General features: G+C 42.5%; 1 protein-coding gene across 1 annotated transcript in view; it reads right to left on the minus strand.

The window, feature by feature from the left end:
- LOC126278537 (galanin receptor type 2-like) overlaps window positions 1-22,130 on the minus strand; it is a 1,269,802-nt gene that overhangs the window by 718,567 nt on the left and 529,105 nt on the right. The window contains exon 2 of the mRNA XM_049978712.1: window positions 6,580-6,798. Within this exon, the coding sequence (XP_049834669.1) occupies window positions 6,580-6,798 (219 nt within the window). The remainder of the gene's footprint in view (window positions 1-6,579; window positions 6,799-22,130) is intronic.

Raw genomic sequence — 22,130 nt, forward strand, 5'->3', positions numbered from 1 at the left:
CCTTCGCTATTTGTTGACGGCACGTAGTAAGTTAAAGGTCAAACGGTTATTTGTACAAAAAGAGGCAGTCTAGCGATCTACTGTCACAAGCCTTTGAAACTTAAAAAGGATCACGGATGAGAATCCTCAATGCGAATTCTGCAGTGGCAATGTCGACAGATACGCCAAGTTTACTGCGGAACGGCATTACAACGCCGTATAGAAAAAATTTAAACATTTAGTTGGCGATTAAAGAGAAAGACATTGTGCTAGACAGACCAATTATACGGGATTCTTTGTTCTGAACATCAAGAAGCACTTTGTGCTACATTTACAGGCAGGGGGCACGTGATGAAATTTGTTGTATGAATAGTAAATTTTCTAAAGTCGCATTATTGTACCATTAGTTGGAACAGTTTTTGATTGAAGTGAATGGAAAGTACTGACTGGCTATATATTACTATTAACTATTTTTGAAAGTCAAGAGACGTACTGTGAACGATATTCCGAATTAAGAGTCGCTATTGTTGAAGTTCTGAAGGAGAAAGGAAACCAGGAGCGATATTTAAAACGACCGGAATGCAGTGCAATTTTGCATTTTGAGTGGATCTTACTGCACTCTGCTGCAGTAAGACGTTGCAAAGTGAGATAAAAGTAATTTCTAGTCTAATTGGGATGTATTTCAACAGAAAGTCACATTATCAAAGAACAACATCTGCCATTCTCACAAAAAAAGTCCATAAGCTAAGGAAACACTAATTATGTAAAATTTATTCTGGCGTTGAAAGAATTAGAAGAGTTTTCTAGACTTTTGAGGGCACTGCTAATCTTACATCCGTTTCTAAGCTAAAATTACATTTGGTGATAACCCACAGTTTTAAATATTAAAATTTTTCCAGAAATTAAACTTAACTGTAATAGATATAAATGTACTACCTAAAGTGACATTTGAAAATTTCTGCCGGACAGGAATTAGTACGCGGATTTCCTGCTAATCGCGATTGATCATCTTACAACTTAGGTTATCCACTCCCGTTCCCCGTACCACACCTGTTTACTTCTTCTCATAGGTTAAAAATGGTTCAAATGGCTCTGAGCACTATGTGACTTGACTTCTGAGGTCATCAGTCGCCTAGAACTTAGAACTAAATAAACCCAACTAACCTAAAGACATCACACACATCCATGACCGAGGCAAGATTCGAACGTGCAACCGTAGCGGTCGCTCGGTTCCAGGCTGTAGCGCCTAGAACCGCACAGCCACTCCAGCCGGCTCTCATAGGTTATTATTAAATCTTTTACCAACACTAACTCATCTTGTGATTCCCATTCAGGTTTTAGTATCAAGACAAGGAGAATTTATCGACTATCGTTGTCATTTCCGTTACAGGCCGCACTTCGCCATATATATATTTGTATTTGATGAACTATAGTTTCAAGTACTGAAAATCTTTCTTTAAGAAGACATCTATACATAATATCGCTGAATGTACATAATAAATTTCAGTATATGTGAATGCTTTTCGAAGCCGTCTTGCGTTTCATCTGAGACTGCCCCTGTGCCTGTGCCTGAGGTCATCAAGCGTTTGAGGAGTGCTTCTGCACATCAAGTTTCCACTGATCTGGCTATCTCAGAAGACAGCGAAGGTAGTTGCATTTGGTGGTTTCCTCCCTCCTCCAAGAAGAAATTTGAAAGGTAGTTCCAGTGTGATCGTGTGTTATCGTCTTGAATGGCAAAAAGATCACCGAATTATTGACCGTAAGGATGGATACTGCACAGTCCTGAAATTGCCTTGGAAAGCGATCAGAGGCAGTCAGCATTCGTATATGATACCAGGCAAAAATGTTACCCACCGCCCAACTAAACGCTTGTACATCATGCCAAAGACTTACATTGGAATTCAGCATTATTTTACGACAGTATCAGGTGTCAAACGAATCCGTCAATCGTCGACTACATTGATCCAGATTCTGGTCTTTTGTTTTCCCGATTCCCACGGTCTTCTTGCATCGCGGTATCATTAGATTCGAACCTTGGTTTGCAATGGACTGTTCGAGACCTAGAAGATCGTGCGCTATCGTCCGCATACGAGAGCGTGCTGAATAGTAATGCTTCCAAATTTTTAATGTGAAAATTCTGCAGCTTTGTACAAAAAAATATCTTTGTTAATATTCTGCATATTTATGCTTCACGAGGAATTGTTTGTAACGTCGTTCTTAGGAAAAGAGCCAAAGTTTATGCTTCGTATCTACATATTTATGGCCCTGGCGACGAGCACATGTCTGCGAAAGAGAGACTAGGTAGCTGCTACCGCCACTATAGAATATTTGACAATATTAACAGAGCCACAACCTCATCTCTGCTAGCATCGATTCATCGCTATCTAGTAGAAGTCCTCGATGAAAGTCTTTAAGTCTTGGAAACATATGAAAATCGGATGGGACCAAATAGGGACTGTATGAAAGATGCCTGATGACAGTGAAGCCTAGGTGCCGAATTGCTGCTGACGTCGCAGCATTCGTGTGTGGTCTGGTATTATCGTGCTGAAGATGAGGGTGCTCCGTGGGTGGACGAAGTCTTCGAATTCGTGAAACTCGATTACAGCACGCTGTTTCTCACGCACCAACGTAGTTGCGTTGCACACTGCGATGTTACACGCCACGAGGCGTCTGAAGTGGAAAAGTCGACCGAGTAATACGTCAGTCTATATTGACTATAGACTTAGAAATTCGGAAGCATTACTTTTCATCACGCACTCTTATTTTGTGTGTCGACACACTCCTCCCAGTTCCTTCTTAAAACGCAGCGTGAATTTCTATTGCATTGTCCACACCAGGGACGACCAGGAATTTTACATGCATGCAGAGCTCTTGCACGGGTGGAGCCTTGTTACTCGAGTGCTGCACACTTCCGTCTGTACCTCGCCAGGAGAGGGGAAAGAGAATAAAGACAAGGGGAGACTGGAATGCTCCGCATGACAATGGAGTCACGAAAAGATCATGGGTGTCTTTCTTGTGTCTTGCTTCCATATTCCGTGTTTTTCAGTACTACAGATCAGAAACGAGAAATTTTTTAATTACTGTTTCATCAATTTGGCACTCTTAAAACGTAATAAAATTTTGTAGTGCAGATTGTCGGCATACGGACAGACAATAAAAATTTCGCTGATTTTCATTACTCCGGTTGTCACGTAATTGTGGGATACTTAGTCACCTCAAAAGAAAGTTTAACTCATAAATGTTGACTGCAGCACTGCGTCACGTTTGCAGCCTCATTATGGATGCGTGGATACTCTTCCTGAGGAAAGCTCCTGGACATTTATAACGCAGAAAATTTGTTCCTTAAATGGGAATTACAAAGCAGACGCACAAAATTGAATTTTATCCTGCAGAATGTTCTGACTATGTTTTACACTGATGCGCAAAACTGTGCCTTCGTTGTGGTTATTATTTTATTTTACTTCTACTTCGCAAGTAAAATTTCCATTCTGTAAGGAGCCAGTTAAATGAAAACCTGCTACAACGTGTCCAAAGAATGGTTCCATTCAAAAGTAATCGCCACATTCCTGTTACGTAGAACAATATCGGCCGCTGATGGATCTGCAAGTGCACACAATCTTGCACTCTTCGTACGACTGAAACCATCGTCCAAGTATATCTTTCTTCAGGTAGTCAAAAATGTGAAAATCACATGGTGAAAGATCCGGGGTGTACGGAGGATGTTGCAGTGTCTCCTAACCAAATCACTGAAGCGTATCTTTCGTCGGATTGGCAGTGTCGGGTGGGCGTTATCGTGCTACAGGATGATTTAGTCCGACAGCATTCCATGGGATTTTGACTTTATGACGCGTCATAGTTTTTGAAAGGAGTATTCACTGCGCTGCGCACTGATTGTGGATTCACGCTCAACGGACTCGATGAGCAGTGGTCCTGTGGCGGACAAAATATGGCATGTTCCCGTTGTTCGCTTTGCCATTTGTCTTCGGGCTGCCAGAATGCTAGAGGGCGACTTCGTCCTGGTGCACGATTACGCAGGCCCGCACGCTGGCAGTCGGGCGAAGGCTGTGCTTCGGCGATTCGGGTAGCAAACACTGCAACATCCTCCGTACACCCCGGATCTTTCACCGTATGATTTTCATATCTTTGGCGCCCTGAAGAAAGACATGCGTCGACGTCGGTTTCCGCCGGACGAGGAAGTGCAACAGTGGGTGCGCTGACTGATCCATCAGAGGTCGACCGCCTTCTAAGAAACAAGTATTGACCAGTGGAGTAAGTAACACGTGTGGTGATTGACACTGGGCGGGTTATCGGTTTTCATTTGACTGCCCCTCGTAGTTTCATAGGCGTTATTCTTTTATTTCCTGCTTAACTTGCGTGTGGCCGCAGACATCCAGCCGGTGGGAACCTCTTATCGGGCTGCTGAGGTGCTTTGGACTTACATAGTTTCTCACACAAAGGGATTCAGAAGTTCCTTCTGTCACTTTCTGAGGACTTCGCTTTACCCAACGCTTTTTATAAACGTTCAAAATTTTTACTTTTATTTAGAATTTACATGATTCTAGTCAAGTGTCTAACTCTCTCAATTTCCGAAGTTTAAAGAAATTGGGGAAGCAGTATAACCATCGTTCTTGCAATTATCGAACTGTGCATTCGGTTGCGATGCCTTTACCTAACAATTTATTATGTGTAATGACACACTTTGTTAAGGAAATATTTATATTCCCTCTTGGTAGGCCCATGATATCTTCATGTTTATATATCTTATAAAAAAAGTGTTTCAAATGCCTCTAAGCACTAAGGGACTTAACATCTAAGTTCATCAGTCCTCGTGACTTAGAACTACTTAAACCTAACTAACCTAAAGACATCACACACATCCATGCTCGAAGCAGGATTCGAACCAGCAACCGTAGCACCAGCGTGGTTCCGGACACATTGTAATTCTCTTCATTCCCCGTAGTAGAAGAGCAGAACCTTTTGGGTTGCGTGGAGGCCAACTGTTCACAACAGGAGATCGGGAGAAATCCATTCACTGGTAACTGCCGACAGAATACCGACCCCTGGCTGGTAAATTTCTCTTTTGATGTCGTGTTTCAGAGGCCGAACCATCGACGCTCGCTACTTTTACAATGGCTGGGGACAGTTTTCTCGCGAAAATCTCGCGTTTTTGGCAGGAACGCGACAGCTCAGCGCCAAGGCTGTGCTATTGTTTCAGCCATTTCGGAGAAATTATCGCCGAGCTCCAAGGTATAGCCGACAGGACGATACCACACATAACACCCCAATTATGATATTCCGTTGCCACGCGTAACCAGAAGACTTCCCGTCCAAAGCTCTGGGGGACGCTATTATAGGCTGCTCGACTGTTACGTCAGCACACATTTGTTGTCACTGTCAAGATTTGGCGCAGAGGAATGCCATTGGCTCCTACGTTGATGAAGTACAATGTTCCTGAGCACCTCAGGAATCGGTCGTGTGCTTTGCCGCTCTTGCTGAGAAGTAATTTCATCTGCAGTTTCACTTGTCCGGTCACCCGGACAAACTTTTTTTTTGTTTTGTTTTCTTTTTCCTTTTTTCACGCTCGCGCTTGGATTGGTCTGCAAACCGGAGCATTTGTTCCTTGCAGCGCAGCCGACAAGGAGCAGCAGCTGTCACCAGCACGCCGCCCTGTGCCCTACTTTCGATAATATACGCAGCCCCGGCGTGAAGAGTTTCAGTTGGATTTTTCAGCAGCCCTAAATCGAACTGAGTATTCTCAGCGGGGACATCCGTAAAACCACTTTGCCTCCCTAGGTGATATCGTGGTATTGAATTCGATTACACACTTGCTTATCGATTACACATTTCACACGTAATCTTTGTTTCCCCTTCTCGCAGTAGAGAAGCATATTACATTTCACGCATTGTCATGTGTACTAGGTTCTTGTTAAGGGCTCTATCGAGTGAGAACTGTTTGAATGTTCGGGTTATATTAATGTACATGATTGTTCCTTGTGCAAAATCATGAACAATTTTGTGTTTCACTCAAAGAAAAGAAATGTATTGATAAATTTTTAGGACAGCACTTAGCCGTTAAAAGTCCCAGTTAGCATAATCCATACCCACCATCATTTTTCGACGGAAACTTTGATCAATTAATTTAATGAATAAATTATATGAGAAACTAGCCATCCCAAGTAGGATTTATGTAGATCGCTCTACACACATTTTTTTATATCCAATACAGACGCACTTGTTTGTGATTTGCATAACATCTTGATTCTGCTCCCTGACTTGCATATCAGTTTAAGGCTCCCACGACAGCAAACACTAGTTTCCAATAGTTTCGTCTAACCCTCCCCCCGTATACTGTAGTAAAACTGAATGGGTCTTTTCAAAATATTTGTAAGTTTCAATTTACAGCTTTTTTCTGTATTGGTCATTCTGGAAAGTATGCAGTTGTAAAATCGAGTGAAAAAAGGGCGACAGAGAAGTCATAAGTACTCACGGTGTCGTTACGCTGCTCATACATACCGATGTCTTCAGTAATATGCAAAGATGCCGATTTCGCAGTACTGTAGGGTCAGGGGTGGCACAGATGTGTGGGTGCGGCTCGCTCACCTGCGCATGTAGTGGTACTTGACGACGACGATGATGACGAGCGTGTTGGCGATGGCGGCCAGCAGGAAGAGCGGCACGTAGCAGGCGATGAGCAGGATGTGCTGCGGCTCGTGGTAAGTAAACTGCTGCTGGAACCACGTGTTCAGCACGCACTGCGTCTCCGCCTCCGAGATGGTGTTCACCGTGCTGCTGTTCGAGTCGCGCGTCGCTCGCGACAGCCTGCACACAGCACACAATGACGAACGAGTCGTAACCTGAAGGTGTGCCACATCGTTGAAACGTCAAATGCATGTTCACTAAAATAATGCACATTATTACGACGACGCAAGATGCTTAACATACACGACTGGCCATTAAAACTGCTACACCACGAAGAAGACATGCTACAGACGCGAAACTTAATCGACAGGAAGAAGATGCTGTGATATAAAAATGATCAACTTTTCAGAACATTCACACAAGGTTGATGCCGGTGGCGACACCTACAACGTGCTGACATGCGGAAAGTTTCCAACCGATTTCTCATACACAAACATTAGTTGACCGGCGTTACCTAGTGAAACGTTGTTGTGATGCCTCGTGTAAGGAGGAGAAATGCGTACCATCACGTTTCAGACTTTGATAAAGGCCGGATTGTAGCCTATCGCGATTGCGGTTTATCGTATCGCGACATTGCTGCTCGCCTTGGTCGAGATGCAATGTCTGTTAGCAGAATATGCAATCCGTGGGTTCAGGAGGGTAACACGAACACCGTGCTGCATCCCAACGGCCTCATATCACTAGCAGTCGAGATGTCAGGCATCTTATCTGCACAGCTGTAACGTATCGTGCAGCCACGTCTCGATCCCTGAGTCAACAGATGGGGATGTTTGCAAGACAACAAGCGTCTGTACGAACAGTTCGACGACGTTTGCAGCACCATGGACTATCAGCTCGGAGACCATGGCTGCGGTTATCCTTGACGCTGCATAACAGACAGGAGCGCATGAGATGGTGTCCTCAACGACGAACCTGGGTGCATGAATGGCAAAACGTCAATTTTTCGGATGAATCCACTTTCTGTTTACAGCATCATGATGTTCGCATCCGTGTTTAGCGACATCGCGGTGAACGCACATTGCAAGCATATATTCTTCATCGCCATACTGGCGTATCACCCGGCGTGATGGTATGGGGTGCTATTGGTTACACGTCTCGGTCATCTCTTGTTCGCACTGACGGCACGTTGAACAGTGGATGATACATTTCAGATGTGTTACATCCCGTGGCTCTACCCTTCATTCGATCCCTGCCAAAACCGTACATTTCAGCAGGATAATGCACGACAGCATGTTGCATGTTCTGTACAGCCCTTTTTGGATACAGAAAATGTTCGACTTCAGCTTCGGCCAGCACGTTCCCCAGATCTCTCACCAATTGAAAATGTTTGGTCAATGGTGGCCGAGATACTGGCTCGTCACAATACGCCAGTCACTAGTCTTGATGAACTGTGGTATCGTGTTGAAGCTGCATGGCCAGCTGTACCTGTACACGCCATCCAAGGTGTATCAAGGCCGTTATTACGGCCAGAATTGGTTGTTCGGGGTACTGATTTCTCAGGATCTATGCAACGAAATTGCGTGAAAATGTAATCACATGTCGGTTCTAGTAAAATATATTTGTCCAATGAATACCCGTTTATCATCCGCATTTCTTCTTTGTGTAGTAGTTTTAATGGCCAGTAGTGTATTACAATGAAGATTCTAAGTTTTTAGTTACTCGCAGTCGCTGAAATGCCAAAAGTGAAAATTTAGATAACATCTGATTCCTTCATGCCATGGGACTGTACCCCGCACGTTGTCGCTTTTTATTTTGTTCTATCGTCTTGGTCTTATTCTGCATAGCGTGGCCACGAAGCGTGACTCAGTAGGATGACGAGGCGTTTCATCATTATCATTCGAGCGAAGACTCAGGCATGTACAACGTCATTCCGAAACCAATTGCTCCTATTTCGTGTGCGTTGACTTTAAGCGTTCTAGCCAGATTATGTTGATGCAGTACTGTATATTTTTTATATACCGCTGCCAGTTTCGTTGTCGAGCGACGAATAGCAGCAGAAGCGAAACGCTCCAAAACAGTACTTAACATCGAGTTGAGTATAACACAATGTGACATTAAATTTCATACAGCAAAAAAAAAAAAAAATAATAATAATAATAATAATAATAATTAGACAATTAAAAGCCATGGACGCTGGATAAAACTGTACGAGGATGATCCAATACTGTTACTTAGATTGCATTTCAAGCTGACGGAATCGATTGTGGATACACTAATAAAGATATCTTTCTGAAATGTTGCTGCATTACTCGGCAAACCGCGAGGTGGCGAGCGGCCATGAGTGACAGCCGCGAGCAATCTGGGGTGTGACAGCGAAGGGGCAGCACCAAAAGCCGTGGGCAGCAGCGGCGGGGCAGCGCCTGCTGTGTCTGTCCACGGGAGGTGCGCTGAGCGTCTTGTTTACGTCAGATAGTGGCTTGCTCCTGGAGTAAGCTACTGAGCGTGGGCACCGCGCGACCTCGTATCGGGAGTCCAGCACAAACACAAGACAGCGACCCTGTATGCACGGGCAGACCCCTTTTGTTAGCCAATGTGTCGGGCAGCTGCGGAGCTGTGGGCTCTGGCCGCACCTGTGAAGATTAGTGTAAATGGCCAATGACAGCCAGTAATAGCGGCTCCATTTGTGTGGCCGATCAGGCGGCTGCTGCTATCATGGGAACTGGAAGCTGAAGAAGACCCCAGTTACATGATCGAGTGCTTGGACAGCTGTCGAAGAAGGACAAAACGGCAGCAACAGGTACGAGTGAGAGCAGCACTGACTGAGCTGCAATTTCACGGGGCTAGTAGCTGGGCACCTTAATGGAGTCTGAGCCTGAGAAGCAGGTAACAGAACTTGTTATGAAAGAGCAAACATTGGCTCCTGTTCCGGATGGTTGGATGATTACTGGCGTCTTGTTTCTGGTGGAGGCTGACGATTCAGAGTTGGATGGTATCCGTTGTGTGTACTCTTGACGTAAATAGTGGTTGTTCATTTCCTTCCATTCTGATTGCGATCACCTCCAGCTGCTCTAGTGTTTTCCGATATGCAACTTTCTAACGCTGCAACGCCCAAGTAAGTGAACTAGGTCACGTGGGTTGTGCTCTTATTTTATTGTTAAGTTGTATATGATTTGTTAACCTTGTTCCTGATTTTGCTGAATGAGTCTATATTTTTTGTTTTAGCATACTGTAGACGTTTTTCTTTGGTGTTTAAGTTGCCTATTTCATGCTGCATTCACAGAATTAATATTAACTTCGTTTTTGTAGCAATTATCATTTGCATTATATATATATATATACCCTGAAACAACAAAGAAACTGGTATAGAAATGCGTATTCAGACACATAGATCTGTCTATCTATTCTCTCTATCGCTTGAGCCTTGTCCCGCACTTACACAGGGTCAGCCATCGTTAATCATATTTGGCATGTTAATGTATAAGGGGTGGCCGGATAACCTTCCTGCCGCCACCCCGTACCCTCCAGGACAGAATTAGTGTACCCCAACTTTCTGCGCTGAGTGTAATTAATAGAAATGTGCGAAAGTGTTCAGATGTCTGCGCTGTGTAACTGAGACGTAACATGGGGACCAGTCCGGTATTGACCCAGAGGCATGTGGAAAACTGCCTAAAACCACATCCAGGCTGGCCGGCACATCGACCCTCGTCGTTAATCCGCCGGTCGGATTCAATCCGGGGCCGGCGCGCCCACCCGAGTCCAGGAAGCAGCGCGTTAGCTCTCTCGGCTACCCTGGCGGGTAAACACACGGATATGTAAAGAGGAACAATACGGTGCTGCAGTCCGTAACACCTTTCTAAGGCAACACGCGACTGGTGTAGTTGTCAGATCGGTTACTGTTGCTGCACTGTCAAGTTATCAAGATTTAATTGAGTCTGAAGGCTGTGTTATAGCCGGCGCACGATCGATGGGACACAGTACGCCCGAGGTAGCGATAAAGTAGGGGTTATCCCGTACGATCAATTCACGAGTGTACCATGAATATGAGTAATGATATAACACATAAAATCTCCGACATCGGTGCGGCTGGAAAAAGATCATGCATGAATTGGACCAACGACGACTGAGGAGAATCGTTCAACATGCCAGAAATGCAGCCCTTCGGCAAACTGTTGCAGACATCAATGTTGGACGATCGACAGGTGTCAGCTTGCTAACCATTCAACATAACTTCATCGATATGGGATTTCGGAGCCGGTGACCCACTCGTGTACCCTTGAGGACTGCACGACGCAAAACTTTACGCCTCATTTGGGCCAGATAACAAGCACACTGGTCTGTTGATGACTGGAAACCTGTTGCCTGGCCGGACGAGTCTCGTTTCACATTGTATTGTGAGGATGGATGTGTACGGGTATGGAGACAACCTCATGAATCCATCGACCCTACATGTCAGCGAGGGACTGTTCAAGCTGGTTGAGGCTCTGTAATGGTGTGGAGGGTGTCCAGTTGGAGTGATATTTGAGTCCTGATACGTCTAGATACAACTCCGACAGGTGAAAAGTCTCTAAGCATACAGCCTGATCACCTGCATTCCTTCATGCCCCTTGTGCATTCCAACGGTCTTAGGCAATTCCAGCAGGACCCCATACGACCATAATTGCTACAGAGTGGCTCTAGGATGGCTCTTATGAGTTTAAACACTTCTTCTGGCCACCAGTTTCCCCAGACATGAACATTGTTGATCACATCTAGGATGCTTTGCAAAGTGCTGTTCAGAAGAGTTCTCTAGCCTCTCGTACTCTTACGGATTTTTGGAGAGCCCTGCAGAATTCCTGGTATCAGTTCCCTCGAGCACTGCTCCAGACATTAGTCGGTTCCATGCAGCGTCTTGTTGCGGTACTTCTGCCAGCGCGCGGGGGCCCTGCGCGATATTACGCAAGTTACCAGTTCCTTTGGCTCTTACGGTGTATATATACGTCTGACAGCGAATACCTTCAGGATGATGGACAGAGGTCGCTACATCTGTAGTGTGCAACAAATAGAGAATCTGGGTTGTACGGAGAGCCTACTCGAGTAGCTGAAGCGACTAAGGCTATCTCGCAAATAAAGCAGCACTCCGGGTTCGAGGCCCAATCCTTCACTAATTTTCACCTATCGCCATTGGAATTATTTCAGTGCCTGACTGCAGCTAAGGTCAGAGTTGCCCTTCCGTCATTACGTGTATTTGTGAGTTTTGAACCCAGGTAATATTTCCTTGTGTATTTATCACGCTCATGCTTTCTGATTTTCTAGCTTCTATCAATAATAAATGTCTTAAAACTTGATAAGTATTTACGCCACCGTAATCCCCTGGCACTTGTGACTGCTAACGTTCCTTCATCAAAAGATCGCTTTACATCTACAAGAATGTATTGAGAAAATGCCGAGGAAGAATATCATAAATGCTTAAGTATAAAACCTGATCGTGGTTTCGTAGAATAATAGTGAAAACCAAATGTTCCGAAAAGTAAATATCATCCCAAAGGTCAACCGTAAGTAACGAAACGTACAAGTGATTGAAAAAGAAAACTATGGCCTTAAAAACAAGCTACAAATTTTAAAGGCTGACGATCTGTCGAGGGGAAGGTCCTTAAATGGCACAAAAATAAAAATAGAAACAGTGGTACTGAGTGACTCTCTTTTGTTCTGAAACCGGTAAACATAAAAGCGCCAAATTACTTTTCCGACTCAGTGGTCGCTTCAGTATTCATTACGTGTCAGCGATGACAGAATTTTGCATCTTGTCACTTACGCGCTGTGGCAGACATCAATAATCTGTGAATTTAATGCTATCCACTTTATGGAGAGCGAAGTTGAAGGTTTTATATTTCAGTAATACTAATTAGGAGCATTCAGCAATGTTTATGACAAATAAAACGTTGAATGCTATATGTTTAGTTGCGTGTTGAGGCGAGTTGCCTTCTTCACGAAGCGTGCTCCACTGTACTCTCCCTTCTACTTGGTAGCACTTTTCATAAATGTTGTATACAATGGTATGCGGTAAACATTTCGTTTTTTCGAACCTACTGATTTTGTAAACGCGTATTGTATCACTAAAGCAATTTTGGTGCTAGGCATGTTTCTTAGTTTCCTCCTGTCTGTTTATCACCTACCTTTTGCGTGCGCCCTTCTTGAGAAATACTGACTCCGTCCATTCTTACTACTAACCCTGTCTCATTCATTTTTATTTAAGGCATCTCGATCTGCTACGCTTTACGAAAATTAATTCACTTTTGTTTACTTAACTCCCGACTGGATGAAGTGAATTCGTCTACTTACGTGTTTTAATTTCCATTTCCATTCCCTGCATGATTTCGAATATGTAATTGTTCGGCAGGCTGATGAGACCACAGTATAATTCTAGAGACGTATTTTACGTGTGCGATATTCGAAACTGCGTTTCAGTATTGCATATGTGAAAAACGTTGACTGCTACTAAACATTCTAAACTTCACTCTCTGCCGAGGCGAGAGAAAGAAAATACGTTTACTTGAGTTATTTATTCGCAAAACTCTGAACTATGTTACTTAACATAAAGATTTCGATATGTATGAAAAAGTTTAGCGATTTGAAGTTCTTAAAAGGTTAAGAAGACAAGGCTACATTTACAGACATTTACGTGTACATTGAGCGCATTTGCATTAAGAATAAATTTTTCGATTTTGAAAGATAATTTCGTTACAAACAAGACATTAAGAGCTTATTCTGTTGATAGGAAGCGGAGCCTTCAGTTAGCAACGCAAAAATTTTCTTCTGTTCTTCTTGCGTCGGTTTAAAGCGCAGACTGACACACAGGTCCCAGTGGCATCTCTATGCACGGTTTTACCTCAACTGACTTTGTAATTTGTGTCATCATTCACTGTGCAACCACAGAAGCCATTTGCAGTATCCTTCACTTTTTAGTCGCGAAATTGGTAGATGCATCTGTTTCGCTCATAACTTTATAGTTTTATGCAAAAACGTTCCCCACTAATCTGCTACGTCCCAGCGAGACTGCGGAAAAAGTTATGCAGCTGTTTTCTCTGAGTGGATGCTGTCGCTGCAATTCCTCTGTGGACGTGGATTTCATTACTTGTGAATCTTCTCCTCGTTCTTCTCCTCCACCCCCCTCCCGGACCCCTCTCTACGTTCCGCCCACCCTCCCGTTTCCTATCTGCCTTCCCCCTCTGCCCACTACCACCCAGTTACTTGTTGACAGAGAGAACTGTAAATTGTTAGTTTCAAGCGGGAAAGAACGTACATCGCCTCCGCAGAGAGTGGAGTTTAGAATGTTTCATAGCAGTCAACGTTTTTCACATACGCAATACTGAAACGCAGTTTCCAATGTCACACACGTAAAATACGTCTCTAGAATTATACTGTGGTTTCATAAGCCTGCCAAACAATTATTTCAAGGCCATTTTTGGCGCCAGTTTTAACGATGTTCGTACAGGATTTCAACACAGTCCTGAAATTTTCAGGTATCACAATGACTATTGTCAATTTTTTGCAGCGAATGTGTCATAAAATGAAGATAGAGGTAATTAACATTGTATTTAATGTGTAAGCAGTAAAACAATTCGCTGTAGACCTACCATACAGGTCTGTTTTTTGAATTTGGTCCTTTTGTTAAAAGCATGTCGTGCAAGATGGGAATATTCACTTGCACACTGGATAAGGTTTATATTTTCATATTTATTTTTAAGACGATAAATAAACTGATGGCATAATTTATGTTGAATGTGAGAGAAAACTGAACAGCCGTAGTGGGCCGGGACCTTTGTGTTGCCAGCCCAGTCCTATACAATTATTTTCTGTATGGCGGCATGCATGAAAAACTGCCAACTTGTTACCTGAGAATATTGTTTCAGGAAAAGAAATTAATTTCGCGTTCCGAACTATGGTAAACACTGACATTTTGATGCATAAAAAATAAAATTAGGAACATGTTCCACCTGATTCTTGCTAGCTTATCTAATGTTCGAAAACACAGAGCTTACTCACTCAATTACTAGTCCACGATAATCGTGGATGTTTTGGTGAACTACAAAGGTCTGTGTTTGCTTGATTATAATCCCAGTCTTGGATCATGAAGTTTATTTGTAATCAGGTAATTAATTCCGGTTGGTAAAGACCATCTTGAGACTTAAGCAGAAACATGTTAGATTATATACATCACGCTATTACATGTGATGGTGCAGTCAGTATCATTTCGGCTAAGTAAAAAAAAAACTTATGGTATGTGTAGTGCACCATTGAATTGCACATGAAGACAGACACAGTTATACTGTTTCTCATCATATGCTTACGTACGCTTCAGCGGTGCGGTCAAAATCATCAGCCATTTTGGCTACTTCAAACAAATAAGATTGTAGCATGTAAACAGAACCTCTGAAGCAAACATATTGCACATCAAGAAAGAGACATTTACATTACGGTATACTTATATCATAGTAATCTTTGTACAATACAATTTTATTTGTTTGAAGAAGCCAAAATTACTAATTATTTTGACAGCAGTGATGATGTTAGTATCTAAAGATGGCTTTTGCCTGAACCGAAATCGGCAGTCCGAATAAACATGGAGATAGGACAATGAATTAAGCAACATCATGTCAACCGAAATAGTTGCAGAAACGAATGGCACTATTCTGCTCAGATACTGCTATCGAGGAACTACAGTAATACAGGCTGTCTGACACCGATACTCCTGTTCCTGATATGGCGTTTACTCTGTCGCCGCTGTGTACAGTCATCATTTGATAACTGCAGAGTTTAGTAGAGGCAGGTTCTGGGCAAACTGATTCTGTTTAATTGGTGTTGTATTTGTTTAGTTTTCATAGAATCTGTCGAGCCTTATATCATGATATATGAACAAATAAATGGCTATAAGAACGTGTTAAAAAACTAAAAATCTTCAATTTACCTGTACACTTGGACACATTATTGGTCTGTGGAATATGGAAGTAAGCAGTAATGGAGCTCCATAATTGTCTCCCGCTACTATCATATCAGATATTATATCTTCGAAAAACGGAAAAATTGGGAGATGTTTGGCGCACTTACACTGCGTGTAGCTGAATGACAGTGCATTATGACTTTTTATTTCATCCTACTTTGTATTATGAGCAGTTTGTGAAAGAACCCTGTCATCGATGCATCTTTGCTCCAACTTTAAATTTACGCATTTACATGAGTGTAAACCTCATATCTAATCACTGGAATAATTTCGTTCGTCAGATATTTTTGCAGTTCGGATGTTTTGTTTTCTCTTGTGAGTTTGGTCTTTCGTTGTTTCGCTCTCTTAAGACACAGACGCCATTCTACTGGTCTCATTGTAAAGATTATTACGTTAAAGATAATTAGGTTCTCCTGATATAGTATAACGTTAAAGTTATTTTGCTTTTATTTCTAAGAAAAACCATGTCACCTTTATATGACTTTTAATTTGTATGATGTGTTTTCAGAGGATCGCTGCTTGAACAAAGACGTCGATGGCACATTGTTGGAGGAAGTTAATCACTGAACACATTCCGTGGTCAGTCATTATTTTTCATAGCGTCTTACGCCATTCGAATGACAGTGCATTATGACTTTTTATTTCATCCTACTTTGTATTATGAGCAGTTTGTGAAAGAACCCTGTCATCGATGCATCTTTGCTCCCACTTTAAATTTACGCATTTACATGAGTGTAAACCTCATATCTAATCACTGGAATAATTTCGTTCGTCAGATATTTTTGCAGTTCGGATGTTTTGTTTTCTCTTGTGAGTTTGGTCTTTCGTTGTTTCGCTCTCTTAAGACACAGACGCCATTCTACTGGTCTCATTGTAAAGATTATTACGTTAAAGATAATTAGGTTCTCCTAATATAGTATAACGTTAAAGTTATTTTGCTTTTTATTTCTAAGAAAAACCATGTCACCTTTATATGACTTTTAATTTGTATGATGTGTTTTCAGAGGATCGCTGCTTGAACAAAGACGTCGATGGCACATTGTTGGAGGAAGTTAATCACTGAACACATTCCGTGGTCAGTCATTATTTTTCATAGCGTCTTACGCCATTCGTCCCTGTGACACTTCGACCCGTCATTTTACTTGTATCTTACAGGATTTTTATACAAGCTATGCAAAGAATGATTCGGTTATTCGTCTACTAACAATGATCCATGTTCGGCCTACACCAGTCGGACACAGGCGCCAAGAACACTTACAAGTTTTCGATGGCAGTTAATTTCCCTTATACGAGGCGTTTTTTTTTTTTTAAGTAAGTATCGTTTTGCCACACCGCGGCAGCAGAGCTGCGGTCGGCGGGGGCGTTCTGTGCATGCGCACTGGGTACCTACATCTGTTGTCTACGCACTGACGTCATTACAGTCTGATTCTTCCTTGTTTACGTTGTGTACTGAGTGTTTAAGGTGCCTCCGATAATCGTGAGTTCCACCGACTGTGACGTACGGGCTGTTAAAAGATTTCTTAGTGCTAAAGGACTAAAAGCGATCGATATTCATCGTGAGATCTGTGCAGTCTACGGAGCAAACATTATGAGTGATGGAATGGTAAGAAAGTGGGTGAGAGCATTTAAAGATGGCCGCACAAATGTGCATGATGAACAACGGAGGGGGCGTCCGTCGGTCGTTATTGAAAGTTTGGTGCAGGAAGTGGACAATAAGGTGAGATAAAAGAGACGGTGATGATTCCTTAAGCCAAATTGTTACAGCCGATGAAACAGGGTTGGCCTACGTCACACCAGACTCAAAGCAACAGTCCACGGAATGGTGGCATTCAGATTCACAGAGTAAAAGTAAAGTTTAAGCAAACACTTTCTGCCCAGAAAATCATGTGCTCAGTTTTTTTGGGGTAAAAAGTATTGCTTGCGGAATTTCTGCCTCGTAATGAGACAATCAATGCAGCAGCTTACTGTAAGACATTGCACAATCTGCGCCGCTCAATTCAGAACAAAATACGTGGCAAGTTGAGCAAGAGCATCGTTTTGCTGCAAGACAATGCCCGTCCACATGTGGCGAATCAGACTAAAGATCTCATCACATCTTTTCGATGGGAAACTCTAGATCACCCCCGTGCAGCCCCGATCTGACTACCACCTGCTCGCGCACTTGAAGAAACACCTGGGCGGTCTGCGTCTCCAAGACGATGACGAAGTCAAAACAGTGGTGATGCAGTGGTTAACAAGTCAGGCGGCAGACTTCTATGAGCAGGGTATGCAAAAACTGGTACAACGTTATGACAGGTGCCTCAATACTGACGGAAGGTATGCAGTAAAGTAGATTAAGGTAAGGCTTTCATGTGAAAATAAAATTTTTAAGATATCTAAGCACGTCTTTCTTTTTAATTTCAAAACGGTACTTGCTTAAAAAAACACGCTACGTATGTTGCATTCTCAGCCTCAGGCCGAACTCCGTATGAAGTATTGGCTATATTAACGCTCAGTGCCGTACGTTCTGTGGATGGCAGTGCACGCAACCACCATCTGTTGACAGCTACACTTATAATTTAAACTTATTTTAAATCACTGAAATTACTGGTTTTTGAATCTAAGTAAGGATAGTAACGTGTCAACATGCACAATACGATGTAACAGAAAGCAAGATAATCACGAAAAACGTAGTGGAATACCTTTCATGATGTTATAACAAATAATGCAAATTGTGTGATGCGAGAATAGTACAACAAACAGCAGTACTTGGAGATCGACGCTACAAAGAATTAGATGAAGAAGAATTAAAATGAATTTAGTTCTGGAGTTTGATCACAATGTAACCGACCTGGAATCTTCCCGAATTTTCAGGTCTCTTCCATATATACTTTCTCCTCTTGTGATTCTTGAACAGAATATTCGCTATTACCACCTGAAATTTATTGCAGAGTTCAATTAGTCTTTCTGCTGTCTCGTTGTTGCTGCCAAGCCAATTTTCTCCCGTAACACTTTCTTCTATAGCGTCTCCTAGCAAGGCGGTCCTATTCACCCTAATTGTTAGTTTCGTCCCCTGTTACATGCTGAATTACCCGTTCAATATCTTGATATATGCACTCTATCTGTTTATCTTCTGCAGCTCTAGAAGAGTTGAAATATTCTTGATGGATTTGTTACTAATGAGATATCTACTGACTAGCCCACTTTCCTAGTCACTTCCTGTCCAACCCAATCTGCTGCTGCTGTTGCTTTTCCGCCTAATTTTATAATGGTGAGCCCACCTTTCCTGATATCTAGTGGTCATATCCGCATATAGGACAGTCCGGATACTTTTCGTCTGACAGTGTGTAAGTACCCAGAAGGAACAACAAGAGTGGAAGACTAAAAACGAAATGCTAGTATTGTCAATCAGTACGTCAAACGAACAATGACGGTAATAAATGAAGTCTCATTTGGCGGTTTGAAATCCATGCTGCAACCGTATCAACGATGAAGTTCGCTGGTGGGACTGCTAGAGGTAGTGAAGCGAGAAAGAACTACAGCGCATATCAAACGAAATGAACAGCAGAATGTTGACTGCGAATGCACTGAAGAAAGACGAAAGAAATTAGGACTAACAAGTATAAGCTTAGTGACAAAATTAATGTCAAACTGGGACCACAAGAATTTCTGCTACCACGTAAGCAAAGTAATGTATAACGGACAAATTAACCAGGATATGAACAGCAGGTATACAGGACAAATTAACCAGGAAATGAACAGCAGGTATACAGGACATTCTGGACCAGAAGAAGTCCACCATTATCAGAAATTACCTATAATCCGAGGAAGAAATTTGTAAGAAAGTACTCCAAGAACACAGAGTTGTACTGAAGTGATACATGGACTATGGGAGAAGATGATACGAAGAGCATCGAAGCGCTTGAGACTTCGTTCTACATAAGAATGCTGAAAATTTGTTAAACTGACAACACAAGAGATGTGGGGGTTCTTTGAAGAACCGATGAGGATATAAATGTGTGGGAAACTTCCACAAGAACAAGGGACAAGTTGTTATAACATATGTTAACACATCAGCGACTTACATTCGAAGAAGCACAGGAAGCTGCTGAAGGTAAAAACTGTACAGCAAATAAGTGAGGACGTTGGTTATATTTGTTACTAAAGGACGAAGTTGTTAATACAAGAGACGTAGTCGTGGCCGACTGGAAAAAAATCCTGCATTTGTTACTGCTCTAATAATAGGAAGGCCTTAACTGGACTTCTCTTTCATTGTTTCGCATTCTTATTACATTGCTCACTGTGGTTCCGTAGAAGATAAGATTCAAAATTTTACTTCCAGTCTCAGATTTATTCTCAATATCTCGTGCCACTACAGCTTTTTATAGAAAGATTGAACATCTTAAAGTCTAGGACTGTGCTCATATTATTAATGCAGTAGTCGCATGAACGAAAGCTAAGTGATTATTAATATTAGCTAGGAAGTATGTACTTGTGTAGGAAAAAATGTCAGTATCGTATGTAGTAGGCTATCACGGCCGGCGTTTCCTTCAGGTAAGGCTGAGACATCTCAGTGGTTTTTTTTTTTTTTTATCATCAGTGATCTGACTGGTTGATGCGGCTCACCGCGAATTACTTTCTCGTGCTAACCTCTTCATGGCAGAGTAGCACTTCCTCAATATTTGTTGGATGTATTTCAATCTCTGTTTTTTTCTACAGTTTTTGCCCTCTACAGCTCCCTCTAGTAACATGGAAGTCATTCCCTCACGTCTAAACAGATGTCCTATCATCCTGTCCCTTCTACTTATGACTATTTCCCACATGTTCCTTTCCTCTCCGATTCTGCGTAGAACCTCCTCAATCCTTATCTTATCACTCCTCCTAATTTTCAACATTGTTCTGTAGCACCACATCTTAAATGCTTCGATTCTCTGCTGTTCCAGTTTTCCCACAGTCCATGTTTCACTACCATACAATGTTGTACTCCAGACGTACATTCACAGAAATTTCTTCCTCAAATTAAGGCCGATATTTGATATTGTATTGTATTTTATTTTATGGAACTGAGGACCTAGAAACGAAGGAAAGGTTTTGTCCCAGCCTTAGACCTCAGTGGTTCACAACCGCACAACAGGCGACACAAGTTCACTCAGCCCACCGCCGTACCACACCGAACCCAGGGTTATTGTACCGTTCGGCCCCAGTGGACTTCTCCGGGGAACTTCTCACACCATACGAGTGTAACCCCAATGTTTGCGTGGTAGAGTAATTACGGTGCACGCGTACCTGGAGAAAGTGTTTGCGCAGCAATCGCTGACATGGTGTAACTGAGGCGGAATAAGGGGAGCCAGCCCGCATTCGCCGAGCCAGATGGAACCCGCCTTAAAATACCACCATGGCCGGCACACCCAACCTCGACACTAATCCTCCGGGCGCACTCGTGCGGGGCACCGTCACGCCTTCCCGCAAGGAAAGCAGTGCGTTAGACCGCCTGACCAACCGGGCGGGCGATATTTCAGATTTGTAAACTTCTCTTGGCCAGAATTGCCCTTTTTGCCATTGTTAGTCAGCTTTTGATGTTCTCCTTGCTCCTTCCGTCATTGATTTCTTACTTAACATTATCTACTTCGTGAATATCAATCCCGATGTTAAGTTTCTCGCTGTTCTCATTTCTACTACTTCTCATTACCTTCGAATTTCTTCGATTTACTCTCAATCCGTAATCTGAACTCATTAGACTTCACTCATGATAGAGAAGTTATAAGCGAATCGGTTCATTGATATCCTTTCACCTTGAATTTTAATTCCACTCCTGAACCTTTCTTTTATTTACATCATATCTTCTTCGACGTACGGATTGGACAGTATGGGTGAAAGCTACATCCTTGTAATACGACCACTTCGTTCTTGGTCGTCCACTCTTATTCTTCCCTCTTGCCTGCTGTACATGTTGTGTATGACCCTTCTCTCCCTATAGCTCACCCCTACTTCTTTTCAGAATTTCTATCATCTTGCACCATTTTACATTGTCGGACGCTGTTTCCAGATCGACAATTCCTATGAACGTGTCCTGATTTTTTTAGTCTTGCTTCCATTATTAACGTCAGAATTGCCTCTCTTGTGCATTTACTTTTCCTAAAGCCAAACTGATCTTTATTTAGTGCATCCTCAATATTCTTATCTATTCCTCTGTACATTATTCTAGTAAGCAACTTGGATGCGTGAACTGTTAAGCTGATTGTGCTATAATTCTCACACTTGTCACTCTTGCTCTTTTCGAAATTGTACTTTTCCGAAAGTCAGATGTTATTTCGCCAGACTCATACATTCTACACACCAACGTGAATAGTCGTTTTGATTTTCGAAATTCTGATGGAATGTTACCTATCCCTTCTGCCTTATTTGACCTTAAGTCGTTCAAAGCTCTTTTAAAATCTAATACTGGATCCCCTATCTCTTCTAAATCGACTCCTGCCTCTTCTTCTATCACATCAGACAAATATTCCCCCTCATAGAGGCTTTCAAAGTATTCTTTCCACCTATCCGCTCTCTCCTA

This window comes from Schistocerca gregaria, chromosome 6, assembly GCF_023897955.1.
Source record: "Schistocerca gregaria isolate iqSchGreg1 chromosome 6, iqSchGreg1.2, whole genome shotgun sequence".
Taxonomy (NCBI): Eukaryota; Metazoa; Arthropoda; class Insecta; order Orthoptera; family Acrididae; genus Schistocerca; species Schistocerca gregaria.